Genomic DNA, 14751 nt, shown 5'->3' with positions numbered 1-14751 from the left:
ATGGGACTTTCCTGTTTGGTCTGCTGCCACCTGGTGGCAATATTTGGAAATAACTAAATGATGAACTGTACATGCTATTTTATATATAAAACCCTAGTTTACTTACAACTATAGTCAGGGTTCCCAAAAACACACTCACAAACTTAAAAACTATTAAATTGTTTCATATACTTCATTCAGGAAAAGAAACAAGAACAAGCTGCTATGTTATTGTTTGACATAAAACTAATTATAGTTGACAAAAATTACTATTTACCCATCCCATTAAATACACTGGCTATTAAACATTTTCAGTCCATAGCTAAAATATTTAAGTTTCAAAGTTGAGATCGAGCCAAGTACCAGGTTCAACAGCCTGTAATTACAGCTACTCAGAAAGCTGAAATCTTAAGATTGAAGTTCAGAGCTGTCCTACGCAGGAAAGTCCGTGAGACTTTTTGTTGTTTTTGTTGTTGTTATTGGTAGTGGTGATGGTGGTGGTGGTCGTGGGGTCTGAGCTTTTTTCACTAAATATTAGTGCTCTACCACTTTAAGCCACAGCACCGATTTCTGGTTTTCTGGTATCTAATTGGATAAGAGTCTCATGGACTTTGCTGCTAGGGCTGGCTTTGAACTGAGGGCCTTAGATTTTAGCCTGCTGAGTAGCTAGGATTACAGGCATGATCTACCAGTGCCCAGCTAGTGAGACTTTTATCTCTACCTACCGAAAATAAGAGCTAGGGGGCTGGGAATGTGGCTTAGTGGCAGAGTGCTTGCCTAGCATGCAGGAAGCTCTGGGTTCTATCCCTCTGCACCACAGACACAGAAAAAGCCAGAAGTGGTGCTGTGGCTCAAGTGGAAGAGTGCTAGCCTTGAGCAAAGCAGCTCAAGGACAGTGCCTGGGCCTGAGTTCAAGCCCCAGAACTGGCAAAAAAGAAAAAAAAAAAAGCTGGAAGTGCAGCTGTGGTTCAAGTGGTAGACTCAGGGACAGTGACCAGTCTGAGTTCAAGCCCCAGGAAACGGCACAAAAAAAAGGTATTGAGGCATGGTTCTAGCAGTAGAGTACCTACCTAACAAGCAAAAAGCCGAGTTCAAACCTCGATCACCAACAAACGATAAACAAGTAAAAGCACATGTGTTACACATTCAGGAAGAACATATTACAATGTGTCCTTAGACTTCATAATACATTATAAATCACACATTTTTCAGAATTAACATTAATAGTATAGTTATTTAACTTAATCAAGTTTCCATCTAAACTGACTTTTGAGAGGTAACAGTGAGGTCTATTTTCTTCAGTAAGATACAAAAAAATGATACCTTAAATTAGAAAACCTTGGCTAGAATCAAGAAACTACCTTTTTGTATTTTTCAGCTTCCCTAGCTCTGTTTCTCTAGATACTCCAAGTCTAAGAAAATCAATTCCTATTAAGGTCTCAGGAATAGATAATTTAGTGTATATGTCTCTTGAAAGCAAGGAGTGATTTGTTTGTGTTTAAAGACAATACCCACATAAAGTACCATTTAACCAAAGGCAAGAATTGATCCTCTAGTAATGGGCTTTACCTAGCACAGCTAGTATTTATTAATTCATTCAATAAATACTATTAGGTATGGTAGAAAGAAAAGGAAGAAAACCCAAACTTCTTACATCCCTCAAATTATACCAAATCATGTTCAAATCCTTTGTTGAAGTTAAAAAGACTGAAGATGACTCCTGGAACCACATTATAAAAGTCAATCTACTCAAGAAAGACAATAGCTAAATTGAAAACACTTCCTACCTTTCCATAGCCCCCTTTACCCAGTACCCGAAGTAGCTCAAAACATTCTGGTCTGATCTTTTCCGGCCCTCTGTTCACGCTAGTTTCGGAGATTTCAAATTTCTCACAATGTTCCATACCACTGGGAAGAAAAGCAAAACCAAAAGTGAATTTACAAAACATTGAATTCATTTTCACCAGATTAGAAAAGAGAAATGGAATCCAATTAAGAAAAAAAAAAACCTACATATACTATATTTTGACAAGTATCTGTACTCCCAAGTACAGGCCAATGAGTCAATGATACAGCACATCAAAATTAGGATGAATTAACCCGGGCACTAGAAATCTGAGGATCATAGTTTGGAAGAAGCCAGTTAGGGCAGAAAAGTCCCTATGAGATTCTTTTTTTTTTTTTTTTGGTCCGGTCATGGGACCTGAACTCTGGGCCTGGATGCTGTCCCTCAGCTCTTCAGCTCAAGGCTAGCGTTCTACCACTTGAGCCACAGCACCACTTCCGGCTTTTTCCTTTTTGCTTATGTGGTGCTGAGGAATCGAACCCAGGGCCTCTGGCATGCAAGGCAAGCGCCTCTACCACTGAGCCACCTTCCCAGCCCCCTATGAGATTCTTATCTCCAATGAATCACTCAGTAACTGGAAGTGGAGCTGTGGCTCAAAGTGATAGAGTGGTACACTTGAGCAAAAGAGATTAGGGGCAGAGCCCAGGCCCTGAGTTCAAGCCCCACAACCTACAAAAATAATAATAAGGGGGAGTATAGTTGAAGAGGTGGGAGGGAAGGGATGGTAGGGGAAAAACAGAGGAGGAGGCAACAATGCTTGATAAGAAATGCACTCGTTACCTGCTCATGTATCTGTAACCCCTCAGTACAGTATTTTCACAATAAAAAACTTATTTAAAAAATAATAATTAGGATGGGTTAATAATTGCTTATCAGCTTGTTCACAGCACAGAGTATATGTATCAAACCCCCTCAAACTAGAATAAATCATAGTGATTTTACTAAGCTGACAAAGGGAAAAAAATTCATTCAAAACATTCATGAGGTATTAACTAACACCACTTGGCAACCTGCACAAAAAAATCCAAGATCATTTGAAAACTACCCAATTGGTTCATTTGTTGCTAACAAAAATTCTTGATAATAAAATATATCCCTTTATCTTCCTGCATCTGATTTTCTGTTATTAGATTGATTTAAGGATTCCAAAAGTGGCAATTGTGTCTGTCATTTAAACGCTTCCTACAGTCTACATTTTAGGTTCCCTTTTATTCCAAGGCTTCTTAGCTAAGAATAAGAACAGAGAAAATTAATCACCATGTACCCCAACAGAACTGTTTAATATGACTCAACATTGCATGAATCTGTCTGAATGGTGTATTAAAACAAAACTAGAAGCTTCATTCGACAAATTTTTCAAAAGAAGTTAGAAAGTTTTCTAACTTAGTTCTCTATATTAAACTAATACAAATTCCTGCAGGAGCCAGTGGCTCATGCCTGTAATCCTAGATACTCAAGAGGCTAAGATCTGACAATCCTGGTTCAAAGGCAGCACAGACAAGAAATCCCATTAATTTCCAATTAACCACCAAAAAGCTGGAAGGGAACTATGGTTTAAATAGAGAAGCATTATTCTTGAGCAAAAAGCTCAAGGACAGTGCCCAAGCCCTGAGTTTAAGCCACACAACTGGAATGAATACATGCATGCATGCATACACATACACACATACACACATACACACGCACACGCGCGCACACACTCTCTCTCTCTCTCTCTCTCTCTCTCTCTCTCTCTCTCTCTCTCTCCAAACCAAAAAAAGCTGCATATAAACTTACAGTTCATATGGTCCAACTCCCCCATGGTCCATGCTTTCATTTAACTGACCCTGAAAAAGATGTTAAAGTTTCAAAAATAATCTTTCTTAAACATGAAATTTTAAATCTGTTTTGTCTTATAGCTGATAATAAAATCAGCTTAAACCTTTTCTAAGCTTCAATAATAGGAAAGTATTGTAAACAAAATAAAGCCTATACATATATATATATATATATATATACATATATATATCAAAATGTGAGGGTTTTACTTTCATCTTTTTCACTTTAATTTTAAATGAGAACTACAAAGCCTACTCATTCAGGATCTAAAAATAAAATCAAATGACTTCTCCTTGAAAGTTATTTATTAAAAGTACATCTAATATAATATGAAATAAAGGCATTATATTCTAAGTATTAAATCAAATGATTTACACAAAGTACTATTCTGATAACTCTTATTAGACAGACTAACACAATACTATCAATGAAAGCCTAAGGGAACCACAACTCAAGATGTGTAACATACAATGTGTCTAGTCAAGGCAAAATAATAGAGCAACTCTACCAAATAGGCATCACACACTGACTCTGATCATAGAATGAGTGAAATACTTAGTTAGCCTTCTATGTGCTGGTAACAAAATGAAATTAAGGAGGCTAAGATCTGAAGATTGTAGTTTGAAACCAGCCCAGACATGGAAGGCTGTGATATTCTTATCTCCAATTAACCACCAGAAAAATGGAAGTGGAGCTGTGGCTCAAAGAGATGGAGTACTAGTCTTGAGCAAAAAAAGCTCAAGAATAGCAACCAGGCCTTGAGTTCAAGCCACAGGGCCAACCCCCAACCATGCACATGCATGCATGTGCATATACAATACCAACAAGAAAAAGAAAGCAAGGGGGAAACAAAGGAGGAGGCACCAATGCTTGGTAAGAAATGTACTCATTATCTTGCTCATGTAATTGTAACCCCTCTATATGGTATTTTCACAATAAAAAAACTTATTAATAAAAAAAGGAAGATTAAAAAAAGAAAGAAAGAAAGAAAGGGTTATAAATATAGCTCAGTAACAGAGTGCTTGCCTAGCACATGCAAGGTCCTTGGTCAATCCACAGCAAAACACTCACACAAACACACACTCATAAAACCCGCCAAGCAAGAATATATAAGGAATATATAAAGAACTACTACAACTCACTAATAAAAAGATAATCCAAGCTGGGCACTTGTAATCCTAGCTACTCAGGAGGCTGAGATCTCAGGATCATGGTTCAAAGCCAGCCCAGGCAGAAAAGTCTGTGAGACTTTTTTTTGTTTTGTTTTGGTCGGTCTGGGGCTTGAACTCTGAGCCTGGGCGTTGTCCCTGTGATCTTCAGCTCAAGGCTAGTGCTCTACCACTGGAGCCACAGTGTCACATCCAGTTTTTCTGGTGGTTTATTGGAGATAAGAGTCTCGGGGCTGGGAAGGTGGCTCAGTGGTAGAGCGCTTGCCTGAGGCCCTGGGTTCGATTCCTCAGCACCACATAAGCAAAAAGAAAAAAGCCGGAAGTGGCACTGTGGCTCAAGTGGTAGAGCACTAGCCTTGAGCTGAAGAGCTGAGGGACAGCGCCCAGGCCCAGAGTTCAGGCCCCACGACTGGACCCAAAAAAAAAACCAAAAAAAAAAACAAAAAACAAAGAGTCTCATGGACTTTACTGCCCGGGCTGGCTTTGAACCTCGATCCTCAGATCTCAGCCTCCTGAGTAGCTAGGATTACAGGCATGAGCCACCGACGCCCAGCTCACAGATATCTTAAGATATCTGTGAGACTCTTTTTTTTTTTTTTTTTTGGGTCCGGTCGTGGGGCCTGAACTCTGGGCTGGGCACTGTCCCTCAGCTCTTCAGTTCAAGGCTAGTGCTCTACCACTTGAGCCACAGTGCCACTTCCGGCTTTTTTCTTTTTGCTTATGTGGTGCTGAGGAATCGAACCCAGGGCTTCATGCATGCAAGGCAAGCACTCTACCACTGAGCCACCTTCCCAGCCCCATCTGTGAGACTCTTATCTCCAATAAACCACTAGAAAACCAGAAGTGGTGCTGTGACTCAAGTGGTAGAACACTAGCCTTGAGCTGAAGAGCTGAGGGTCAGCACCCAAGCCCAGAGTTCAAGCCCCACGACCGACAAAAAAAAAGCCAGCATGGGCATGAAAGTCTGTGAGACTCTTATCTCCAATAAACCACTAGAAAACCAGAAGTGGTGCTATAGCTCAAGTGGTAAAGCACTAGCCTTGAGCTGAAGAGCTGAGGGACAGTGCCCAGGCCCAGAGTTCAAGCCCCACAACTGACCAAAAAAAAAAATAATAATAATACAATTTTTCAAAACTGTTTAGGGGCTGGGAATGTGGCTTAGTGGGAGAGTGCTTGCCTAGCATACATGAAACCCTGGGTTCAATTCCTCAGTATCACAAAAACAGAAAAAGCTAGAAGTGGCGCTGTGGCTCAAGCAGTAGTGTGCTAGCCTTGAGCAAAAAGAAGCTCAGGGACAGTGTTCAGGCCCTGAGTTCAAGCCTCAGGACTGGCAAAAGAAAAGAAAAGAAAAGAAACTGTGACACAAGTGGTAGAGTACTAGTCCTTTTTTTTTTTTTGGTTGGTAGTGGGGCTTGAACTTTGGGCTTGGGTGCCATCCCTGTGCTCCTCAGCTCAAGGCAAGCACTGAATGGCTTGAGCCACAGAGCCACTTCCGGTTTTCTAGTGGTTTATTGGAGATAAGAGTATCACAGACTTTCCTGTCTGGGCTGGCTTTGAACTGGGCTGGCTTTGAACCATGATCCTCAGATCTCAGCCTCCTGAGAAGCTAGGAATACAGGTGTGAGCCACCGGCACCCAGCTTAGAGAACCAGTCTTGAGCAAAAAAGCTAAATTACATCATCTAAGTCCTGAGTTCAAGCCCTATTAACTGCACTTAACGAAAACACAAAGGGGCTAGGAAGGTGGCTCAGTGATAGAGTGCTTGCCTTGCATGCTCGAGACCCTCAGTTTGATTCCTCAGTACCAAATAAGCAGAAAAAGCCGGAAGTGGGGCTGAGGCTCAAGTGATAGAGTGCTAGTCTATATAGCTGAAGAGCTGAGGGACAGAGCCCAGACCCACAACCGGCAAAAAAAAAAAAAAGAAAACACACAAGAAGTTAGGATTTGAATATATGTTTTTTTCCAGAGAAGATATACAAATGTACAATAAATATATAAAAGGATCAACATCATTAGCAATTAAGAGCAAACTAGAGCTTCAAGACATACCACTTTACTCATTAGGAGTGTTATAATTTTTTTGTTTTTTGTTTTTGTTAGTCAGGGGTTTGAACTGTGGGCCTTGGTGCTGTCCCTCTGCTCTTCAGCTCAAGGCTAGTGCTCTACCACTTGAACCACAGCGCCACTTCTGGTTTTCTGGTGGTTAATTGGAGATAAGAGTTTCAAGGCCTTTCCTGCCCAGGCTGGCTTTGAACTGTGATCCTCAGATCTCAGCCTCTGAGTAGCTAGGATTACAGGCGTGAGCCACCAGCACCCAGTTAAGAGTGTTATAATTTTAAAAACAAAATGGGAGCCAGGCAGGGAGCCTATAATCCTAGTTATTCATGAGGCTGAGATCTGAGGATCATGGTACAAAACCAGCTCAGGCAGGAAAGTCTGTGAGACTCTTTTTTTTTTTTTGGGGGGGGGGAGAGGGGTCCGGTCGGGGGGCCTGAACTCTGGGCCTGGGCGCTGTCCCTGAGCCCTTCAGCTCAAGGCTCGCGCTCTACCACTTGAGCCATAGTGCCACTTCCGGCTTTTTTCTTTTTGCTTATGTGATGCTGAGGAATCGAACCCAGGGCCTCAGGCATGCAAGGCAAACGCTCTACCACTGAGCCACCTTCCCAGCCCGTCTGTGAGACTCTTATCTTCAATTAACCACCAGATAACTAGAAGTTGTGATGTGGCTCAAGTGACAGAGTGTTAGCCTTGAGCAAAAAAGCTCAGGGACAGAGCTCAGGCCCTGAGTTCAAGCCCCAGGACTGGCTAAATAAATAAAATTGGCTCGTTTGGATTGGAAGCATTAGAGAAAAGAGAACAAAAAGAAGTTTGGTAAGGATATAGAGAAACTGTAACTATCATACACTGCCAGTGTGAACATAAATATAGGGAGACTACTTCAGAACAGTTCAGCAGTCTCTTATTAAACAGTTATTATATGCCTATTTCTAGGCATCTAGTAAAAAGATGGAATATACTAGCTACACACACACACAATTTCATATATATCTGTACGTAGGCTCCTAGATATAACCCAAATGAAAATACAAATGAACTTCAATTAGTGAATAAACAAAATGCAACATATTCATAGATTATTTGGCTATTAAAAAAAAAAAAGAACGAAGTGCTAATGTTACAGTATAGGTGATCCCAGGAGGGGTGCTGGTAGCTCACACCTATAATCCTAACTACTCAGGAGGCTGAAATTTGGAGCATGGATCAAAGCTAGCCTGGGCAGAAAAGTGTGTGAGATTCCACCTCCAAAATAATGAGCAATAAAACAAGGTTGGAGATGTAGCTCAAGTGGTAGAGCACCAGGCAAGCAAGCAAGCCTAGCAAGTATAAGGACCTGAGCTCAAACTCCAGTATCAGCAAAAACACAAAATACAGCAACAATACAAGATGATCCTCAAAATCATTATGTCAAGTGAAAGAAACCAGACAGAAATTATACACTGTGTGGTTCTATTTATACGTAATGTTTGGAAAATCCAAATCTATGAAGATGACAGTAGATTACCCAGTCACTTAGAGATAGGGGTAAGAATTAAGAATAACTGTATTTGTACAACTACTTCAAGTTAGTACTCATTTAAAAAAGAAAAAGGGCTGAGAACATGGGAACATGCATGAGGCCCTGGGTTCAATTCCTCAGCACCACATAAGCAGAAAAAGCTCGAAGTGGTGCTGTGGCTCAAGTGGTAGAGCACTAGCCTTGAGCTGAAGAGCTGAGGGACAGTGCCCAGGCCCAGAGTTCAGGCCCAATGACCAGCAAAAAAAAAAAAAAAGAATAGCCGGACGCTGGTGGCTCATGCCTGTAATCCTAGCTACTCAGGAGGCTGAGATCTGAGGATCACAGTTCAAAGCCAGTCTGGGCAGGAAAGTCTGTGAGACTCTTATCTCCAATTAATCACCAGAAAACTGGAAGTGGTGCTGTGGCGCAAATGGTAGAGCACTCACCTTGTGCTGAAGAGCTCCAGGCCCAAGCTCCAAGATTGACAAAAATAAAAATAAAAATAAAAAATCTAAAGGAGTCTCTTTAGGGTGATGCACATATTCTAAAAACTTAATTGTGATGAGCTATACAATTCTGTAAATATGCTCTAAGTCACATATAATTATAAAGGCAAAAGAACAAAATTTTGGCAACAGATATTCAGTTCCTGATATAAAGCACAGCTTTAAAATGAGTAGTCTTTTTTTTTAAGGCCCAAGAGCTGGACTCAAACTTGGTACCTGCCACTTTCACTCATTGGCTAACATTTTACCAACTGAACCACGTCTCCAGCCCTTAAAATGAGAAGTCTTGCATATAGTCTGATTATGAATCCTTTCAGTTAAACAAAAAAATTGAGAATAAACTCTAAAAAGATAGAAATCTTCAAGTAATATTTTTATAGAATAAATGTTCAAATGCCTAAAAAACAAAAACTGCCTAGTCATAACTTGCTCAGCATGAACAGGTCATGATGATGTATTATGATGCATTATAGCCACAGGATTTATGTTTCATAATGAGACTGAGGTTAATGGATAGGTCATTATTAAGGGGAAAAAAGTAATTATTGGTTTCAATGGCCAGTTTTGGCAGGGGGAGGTAGGGATGATTATGGTTGTCTTGGTCTCTGTTGCTCCATCATCATCGATGATGCCTTAAAAACAAAAGTCCAACTTTTTTCAGATGTGATAACACTGGCATTACATAATTGTTTTTCCTTTAATGTTAGTTTTACTTAATTCTAAATTAAAGACATATAGGAGTTAACAGTGAACCATGGCTTTGAAGCTACCTCCCAAGATATGCCCTGTGGCTATGTTTCATTTCCGGAGCTCGCCAGGCCGGTAACACCACCTCCATCTGTGCTTTTAACTTCCTACCGTTACCTTCGAGAGCACAAGTATTTGAGGTACAATTCTTTTCTGATTCTCAAGTAACTAGCTAACGTTGTATAATACATACTGCCATTCATTCTTTCACAGGAAGTTCTTTACTCAGATTTTTTTGTCTGCTGCTATATGATTCATCCAATTCCCTTTCTGTGTGCTACTATGACAATCTTGCTCATCTAAGATACTATATGAGATACACTGTTTCAAAGTAGCCCAACAGAATGGTGGTTTGAAAAGTTTTAAAAATACATAAACCAGTCTCTGATGGCTCATGCCTATAATCCTAACTACTCCGGAGGTTGAGATCTGAGGACTAAGGTTTGAAGCCAACCCAGACAGGAAAGCCCCTGATAGGCTTAGTTTTAAACTTCACAAAAAAGTAAATAAACTGACTCACAAAGGGTGGCATTATCCTAAATCCAGATATTCATTAAATCAATTACTCAAACCAGATATGGTGACATAATTATAATTTCACATGCAGGCAGCTAAGGCAGGAAAAACTGAGTACTAGCCTGAGTTCCAGGACAAGCTGACTACAAGAGAGATCTTATCCCCATATCCCCCTAGAAGTCAATTATCCAAGTCTAGCACTTCCCTAGCATGGGTGTGATGCACTGGGTTCAATGTCCAACACTGAAAAGTGTTTTTTTTTTTTTTTTTTGTGGGGGCTTGAATGCAGGGCCAGGGCATTGTCATGTAACTTTATTCTTAAGGCTGGTACTCTACCACTTGAGCCACAGCTCTACTTCTGACTTTTTGCTGGTTAATTGGACTTTCTTTTTTTTGGGGGGGGGGAGGGGGAGGTCCGGTCCTGGGGCCTGAACTCTGGGCCTGGGTGCTGTCCCTCAGCTCTTCAGCTCAAGGCTAGCGCTCTACCACTTGAGCCACAGTGCCACTTCCGGCTTTTTTCTTATTGCTTATGTGGTGCTGAGGAACTGAACACAGGGCCTCAGGCATGCAAGGCAAGTGCTCTACCCCTGAGCCACCTTCCCAGCCCTAATTGGACTTTCTTGATGAGACTGTCTTTGAACTTCAACCTCAAATCTCAGCCTCCGGAGTGACAGAAATACAGGCATAAGCCACTGGTGCCTGGCTTAACAATCATTGGAAAAGGAATTCACTTTTGACATACACCAGAAAGACACAATATTACTAAGACTAATAAATTCTACCAATAATCTGCAAGCTGGACAAAGTGGCTAATACCTGTAAGACCAGCACTTGCAAGATGGAGGCAGGAGAATCATAAATCGGAGGCTAGTTTGGAGTACATGGAGCGATCCTGCACATACTCCCCCACTCAACCCCTCCCCAAAAAAAGGAAAAAGTTGGGGATGAAGTTCAAAGATCGAGGGCTTACCTACCATGCACAAGGCCTCAGGTTCAATCCCAGTACCGAGGGAGTGTTGATGGATAAAAACTGCACTCCAATCTGAGGACATTTCCACCCTGCAATTGTGAGCTACCATCTCTCTAGCCTATGCCTCATTTTTCTTGTAAAATGAAGAAAGGAGGTTAGTTTTCCCCCACCCCATTCAGTTACAGGGCTTGAACTCTGGGCCTGGGAGCTATCTGTCAGCTCTTCAGCTCAAGGCTAGGACTCTACCACTTAAGCCACAGCACCACTTCCAGTTTTCTAGTGGCTAATTGGAGATAAGAGTCTCACAGACTTTCCTGCCCGCAATCCTCGGATCTCAACCTTCTGAGTAGCTAGGATTACAGGCATGAGCCACATGGGCCTGGTTTGGGAGGTTAGTCTTATATGTAGCAATGTTGTTGTTTTCTTTGGTTTACACAATAAACTAAACACAAGTTCATATGAGGAAATGTTGGCAGATATTCTAAGAATCTAAATTATTCCTATATTTCAAACTAAGAATTTTTTTTTAATTTCAGAGTAATCCTGGATGTCAAAGAATGTCCTTGGGTTACTAAGCAAATCTTATTAGAACTCTTTTCCCTTGTCCTCTTAATAAAGCACTCAAAAGAAACATTTCCATTCCCAAAGGTACTGCTATCTAAAAACATGTAATACTAAAGACTTTTCTCAAGATCCTCTATAATTACCTCTACTCTTACTCCTTATTAAGATCCTCTCTGTAAAAGAGTAGTCACATTTCTCTTTTCTATTTTTTCTGATTCCCTCCTCCACACACTCTCAAAATCCTTTTTGCTTTACCCAGAAAACACACACACACAAAAAAACAAGACAGGCACAAGTGTTTCATGCCTGTAATCCTATTCAGGAGGCTGAGATTTGAAGATCGAAGTTCCAAACCAGCCCAGGCAAGAGTCATGAGACTCTTTTTTTGGGGGGGGGTCTGGTCGTGGGGCCTGAACTCTGGGCCTGGGAGCTGTCCCTCAGCTCTTCAGCTCAAGGCTAGCGCCCTACCACTTGAGCCACAGCGCCACTTCCGGCTTTCTTCTTTTTGCTTATGTGGTGCTGAGGAATCGAACCCAGGGCCTTGAGCATGCAAGGCAAGCGCTCTACCACTGAGCCACCTTCCCAGCCCCAGGAGACTCTTACTTTGAATTAGCCAACAAAAAGCAGGAAATGGAGCTGTAACTCAAGTGGTAAAGTGCTAGCCTTGAGTGGAAACAGCTCAGGGACAGTACACAGGAGTGTACACAGACAGTACAGACCTTGAGTTCAAGCCCCAGGAATGGTACAAAAAAAAAAAAGAGACCAAAACTGGAACACTATTGTTCCTGAAACACATCAAAAGAATAAAAAGAAAAATGAGGTCTCAGATCAAAAGAGGAATTTCAACACATACTCTATTTTCAAAAGAGGATAAACATTTAACGTGAAAATTCTATCAGTTCAGCTAATGAATTATAAAGCATTCTTCCTATCCAGTTTTCCCCCATGACCTACTCAAGAGAGCCACTGCCATATGGAATCAATCAGAGTATGGTACATAAAATAAAAGCAATCCTATACTTGTTTCAAATTTTTAGTGTTCCTTATGTTCAATTAAGAAATTATAGACTTGATGGGCTGGGAAGGTAGCTCAGTGGTAGAGCGCTTGCCTTGCATGCATGAGGCCCTGGGTTCGATTCCTCAGCACCACATAAGAAAAAAGAAAAAAGCCGGAAGTGGCTCAAGTGGTAGAGCCCTAGCCTTGAGCTGAAGAGCTGAGGGACAGCTCCCAGGCCCAGAGTTCAGGCCCCACGACTGGACCCAAAAAAAAAAAAAAGAAATCAGACTTGAGACAAAAATGTATCAGTTTAAAAAGCACTTATCTCAATACTTACCTTCTAAACTTTGTAATTTTGGCAGATTCATTTGATTATGAAAAAAACACTATTTTATCTCATTTAATTGCATATGTTCAAAGTTCATTATACACATTGTCTTAATATTTTGTCAGCAATTGGGCAGAATTTACTTGTCAAAGCAAGAAAACTGGAGGTGAGAAAGGAAGCCGCCCTATGCAGTTATAGAAAACATCTGACATCAGTCATAATTTCATGTGCTCATAAATGTAATGGAACTTAGGATCTAATCACCAGGAGATTATCACTGATAGTCATTTGTCCAAAGTCAGTGCATTGACATAGGTTTAGAACTTCAGGTGCAATTTGTGATTTTTTTTTAATACATTTGTCTTAGAAAAAAAAAAAGATACTCCATAAAATTAACAAAGTTCTAAAGACATCTAAGTTAAAAGACAGTATGTGCATTAGAAAAATGATTCTAAATTTAGCCCTCAAAATTACTGTTAGGGAAGACCTCACACACATTAATCACAAGTCTCAGCTCAAGCAATTTATTTTTGGCAAGCCTAGCCACTGTTGCCAACATTTCTCCTCCACCTCAAAATCATATAAAATATGCTGGAAAAATAGGGACATCTTCATCATAGGGAAAATTATGCTACAAATGCTGTAAGTCGTTATACATATGCATACGTGTGTGTCTATGTATGTCACACGGAAGGGGGTTAAAAAAAAAAAAAAGGCGAACAAACCAACCCTGGAAGACGTAGCAGAGCCCCCTTGCTCCCGAAATAAAACTCCTGGTGGCTGTCACAGCAGCGGCAGTGCTACTCCCGACAGAAGTTTTCAGCTGTCACTTCTAACAGCTGAGCGCTTCCTAGGAAGAGAAGCGACAGGCCGAGAAAGAGAGGTGGTTGCGGGAGGTCCGATGATTTAAGACTTGCAATCTTAACACTCCGAGGGAAACCCTTCCGCGTTTCACCTGCACTTTGGGGACACCCAGCAAGCTCAGTTCCCCACCCCCTCCCCACCTCCCATTGCTCCCCAACCACACTCCACCTGCGCCCAGCCACATTCAAGTCTGAGAGCTCGCTCTAGGAGTCGACCACGCGCCCAGCCTCCTCCACACACACACACACACACACACACACACACACACACAGAGCTCAGATCGCTCCGGGCGGCGCCGATCTGAGGATAAGGGCGCTTACCAGCACCTGCGAGCCCCGCAGAGGCCTCGCACCTAGGGCCAGGCCCGCCCCGCCCGCTCTCCGGCTCCGCCGCGCGGCGGGCGGCTCGGCTCCTCCGCGAGGGTCTCGGTGCTCCGGGACACACCGGGCTTCCGGGCCCGCGCCGCCGCCCCGGCCCTGTCACCTCGCCTCCCACCCACCCCTGGACCCCGGGCCTCACCCCCTCCTCCAGCTCATCCTCAGAGCCTGCGTCCTCTGGCTGGTCCAGGTCTATGTCAAACACTCCAGCCATGTCTTCAGCTTCCCTGTCTCGGAAGTCAGGCGCTGTGTAAAAGCCGTCCCGCCTCCGTCGTCGCCTCATGGGCCCGGCCCCGCTGCAGCCACCACCACCACTGCCGCCATCACCGGCTGCTTAGGCTCAGTGCGTCTGCGCCTAGGCCCCAACTGGCTCTGCAAGTTCAGGACCGGAGCATGCGTACAGGGTTCCGTGAAGCCAAACTCTGGGCAATGGACATGCGCGACGCTCTCTCCAGGGTCCAAGTACTGGCAGGATCATGCGCAGAAAAGCGGCCGAAGCACGTCTGGAAGTCAG

General features: G+C 42.3%; 1 protein-coding gene across 4 annotated transcripts in view; it reads right to left on the bottom strand.

The window, feature by feature from the left end:
* Rps6kb1 (ribosomal protein S6 kinase B1) overlaps positions 1-14633 on the bottom strand; it is a 57346-nt gene extending 42713 nt beyond the window's left edge. Inside the window, exons 1-3 of one of the 4 annotated variants that reach the window (XM_070027060.1) lie at positions 14380-14633; positions 3602-3651; positions 1767-1887 (exon numbers count right to left, since the gene is read on the bottom strand). In XM_070027060.1, coding sequence (XP_069883161.1) covers positions 1767-1887; positions 3602-3651; positions 14380-14520 — 312 coding nt within the window. In that variant the 5' untranslated portion in view covers positions 14521-14633. The remainder of the gene's footprint in view (positions 1-1766; positions 1888-3601; positions 3652-14379) is intronic. The other 3 variants (XM_070027059.1, XM_070027057.1, XM_070027056.1) reach the window with 3 other exon arrangements.
* Between the last annotated feature and the right edge of the window lie 118 nt (positions 14634-14751).

This window comes from Dipodomys merriami, unplaced genomic scaffold (genome assembly GCF_024711535.1).
Source record: "Dipodomys merriami isolate MVZ:Mamm:240054 unplaced genomic scaffold, mDipMer1.0.p SCAF_19, whole genome shotgun sequence".
NCBI lineage: Eukaryota > Metazoa > Chordata > Mammalia > Rodentia > Heteromyidae > Dipodomys > Dipodomys merriami.
This window is presented reverse-complemented; position numbering and strand designations above follow the sequence as displayed.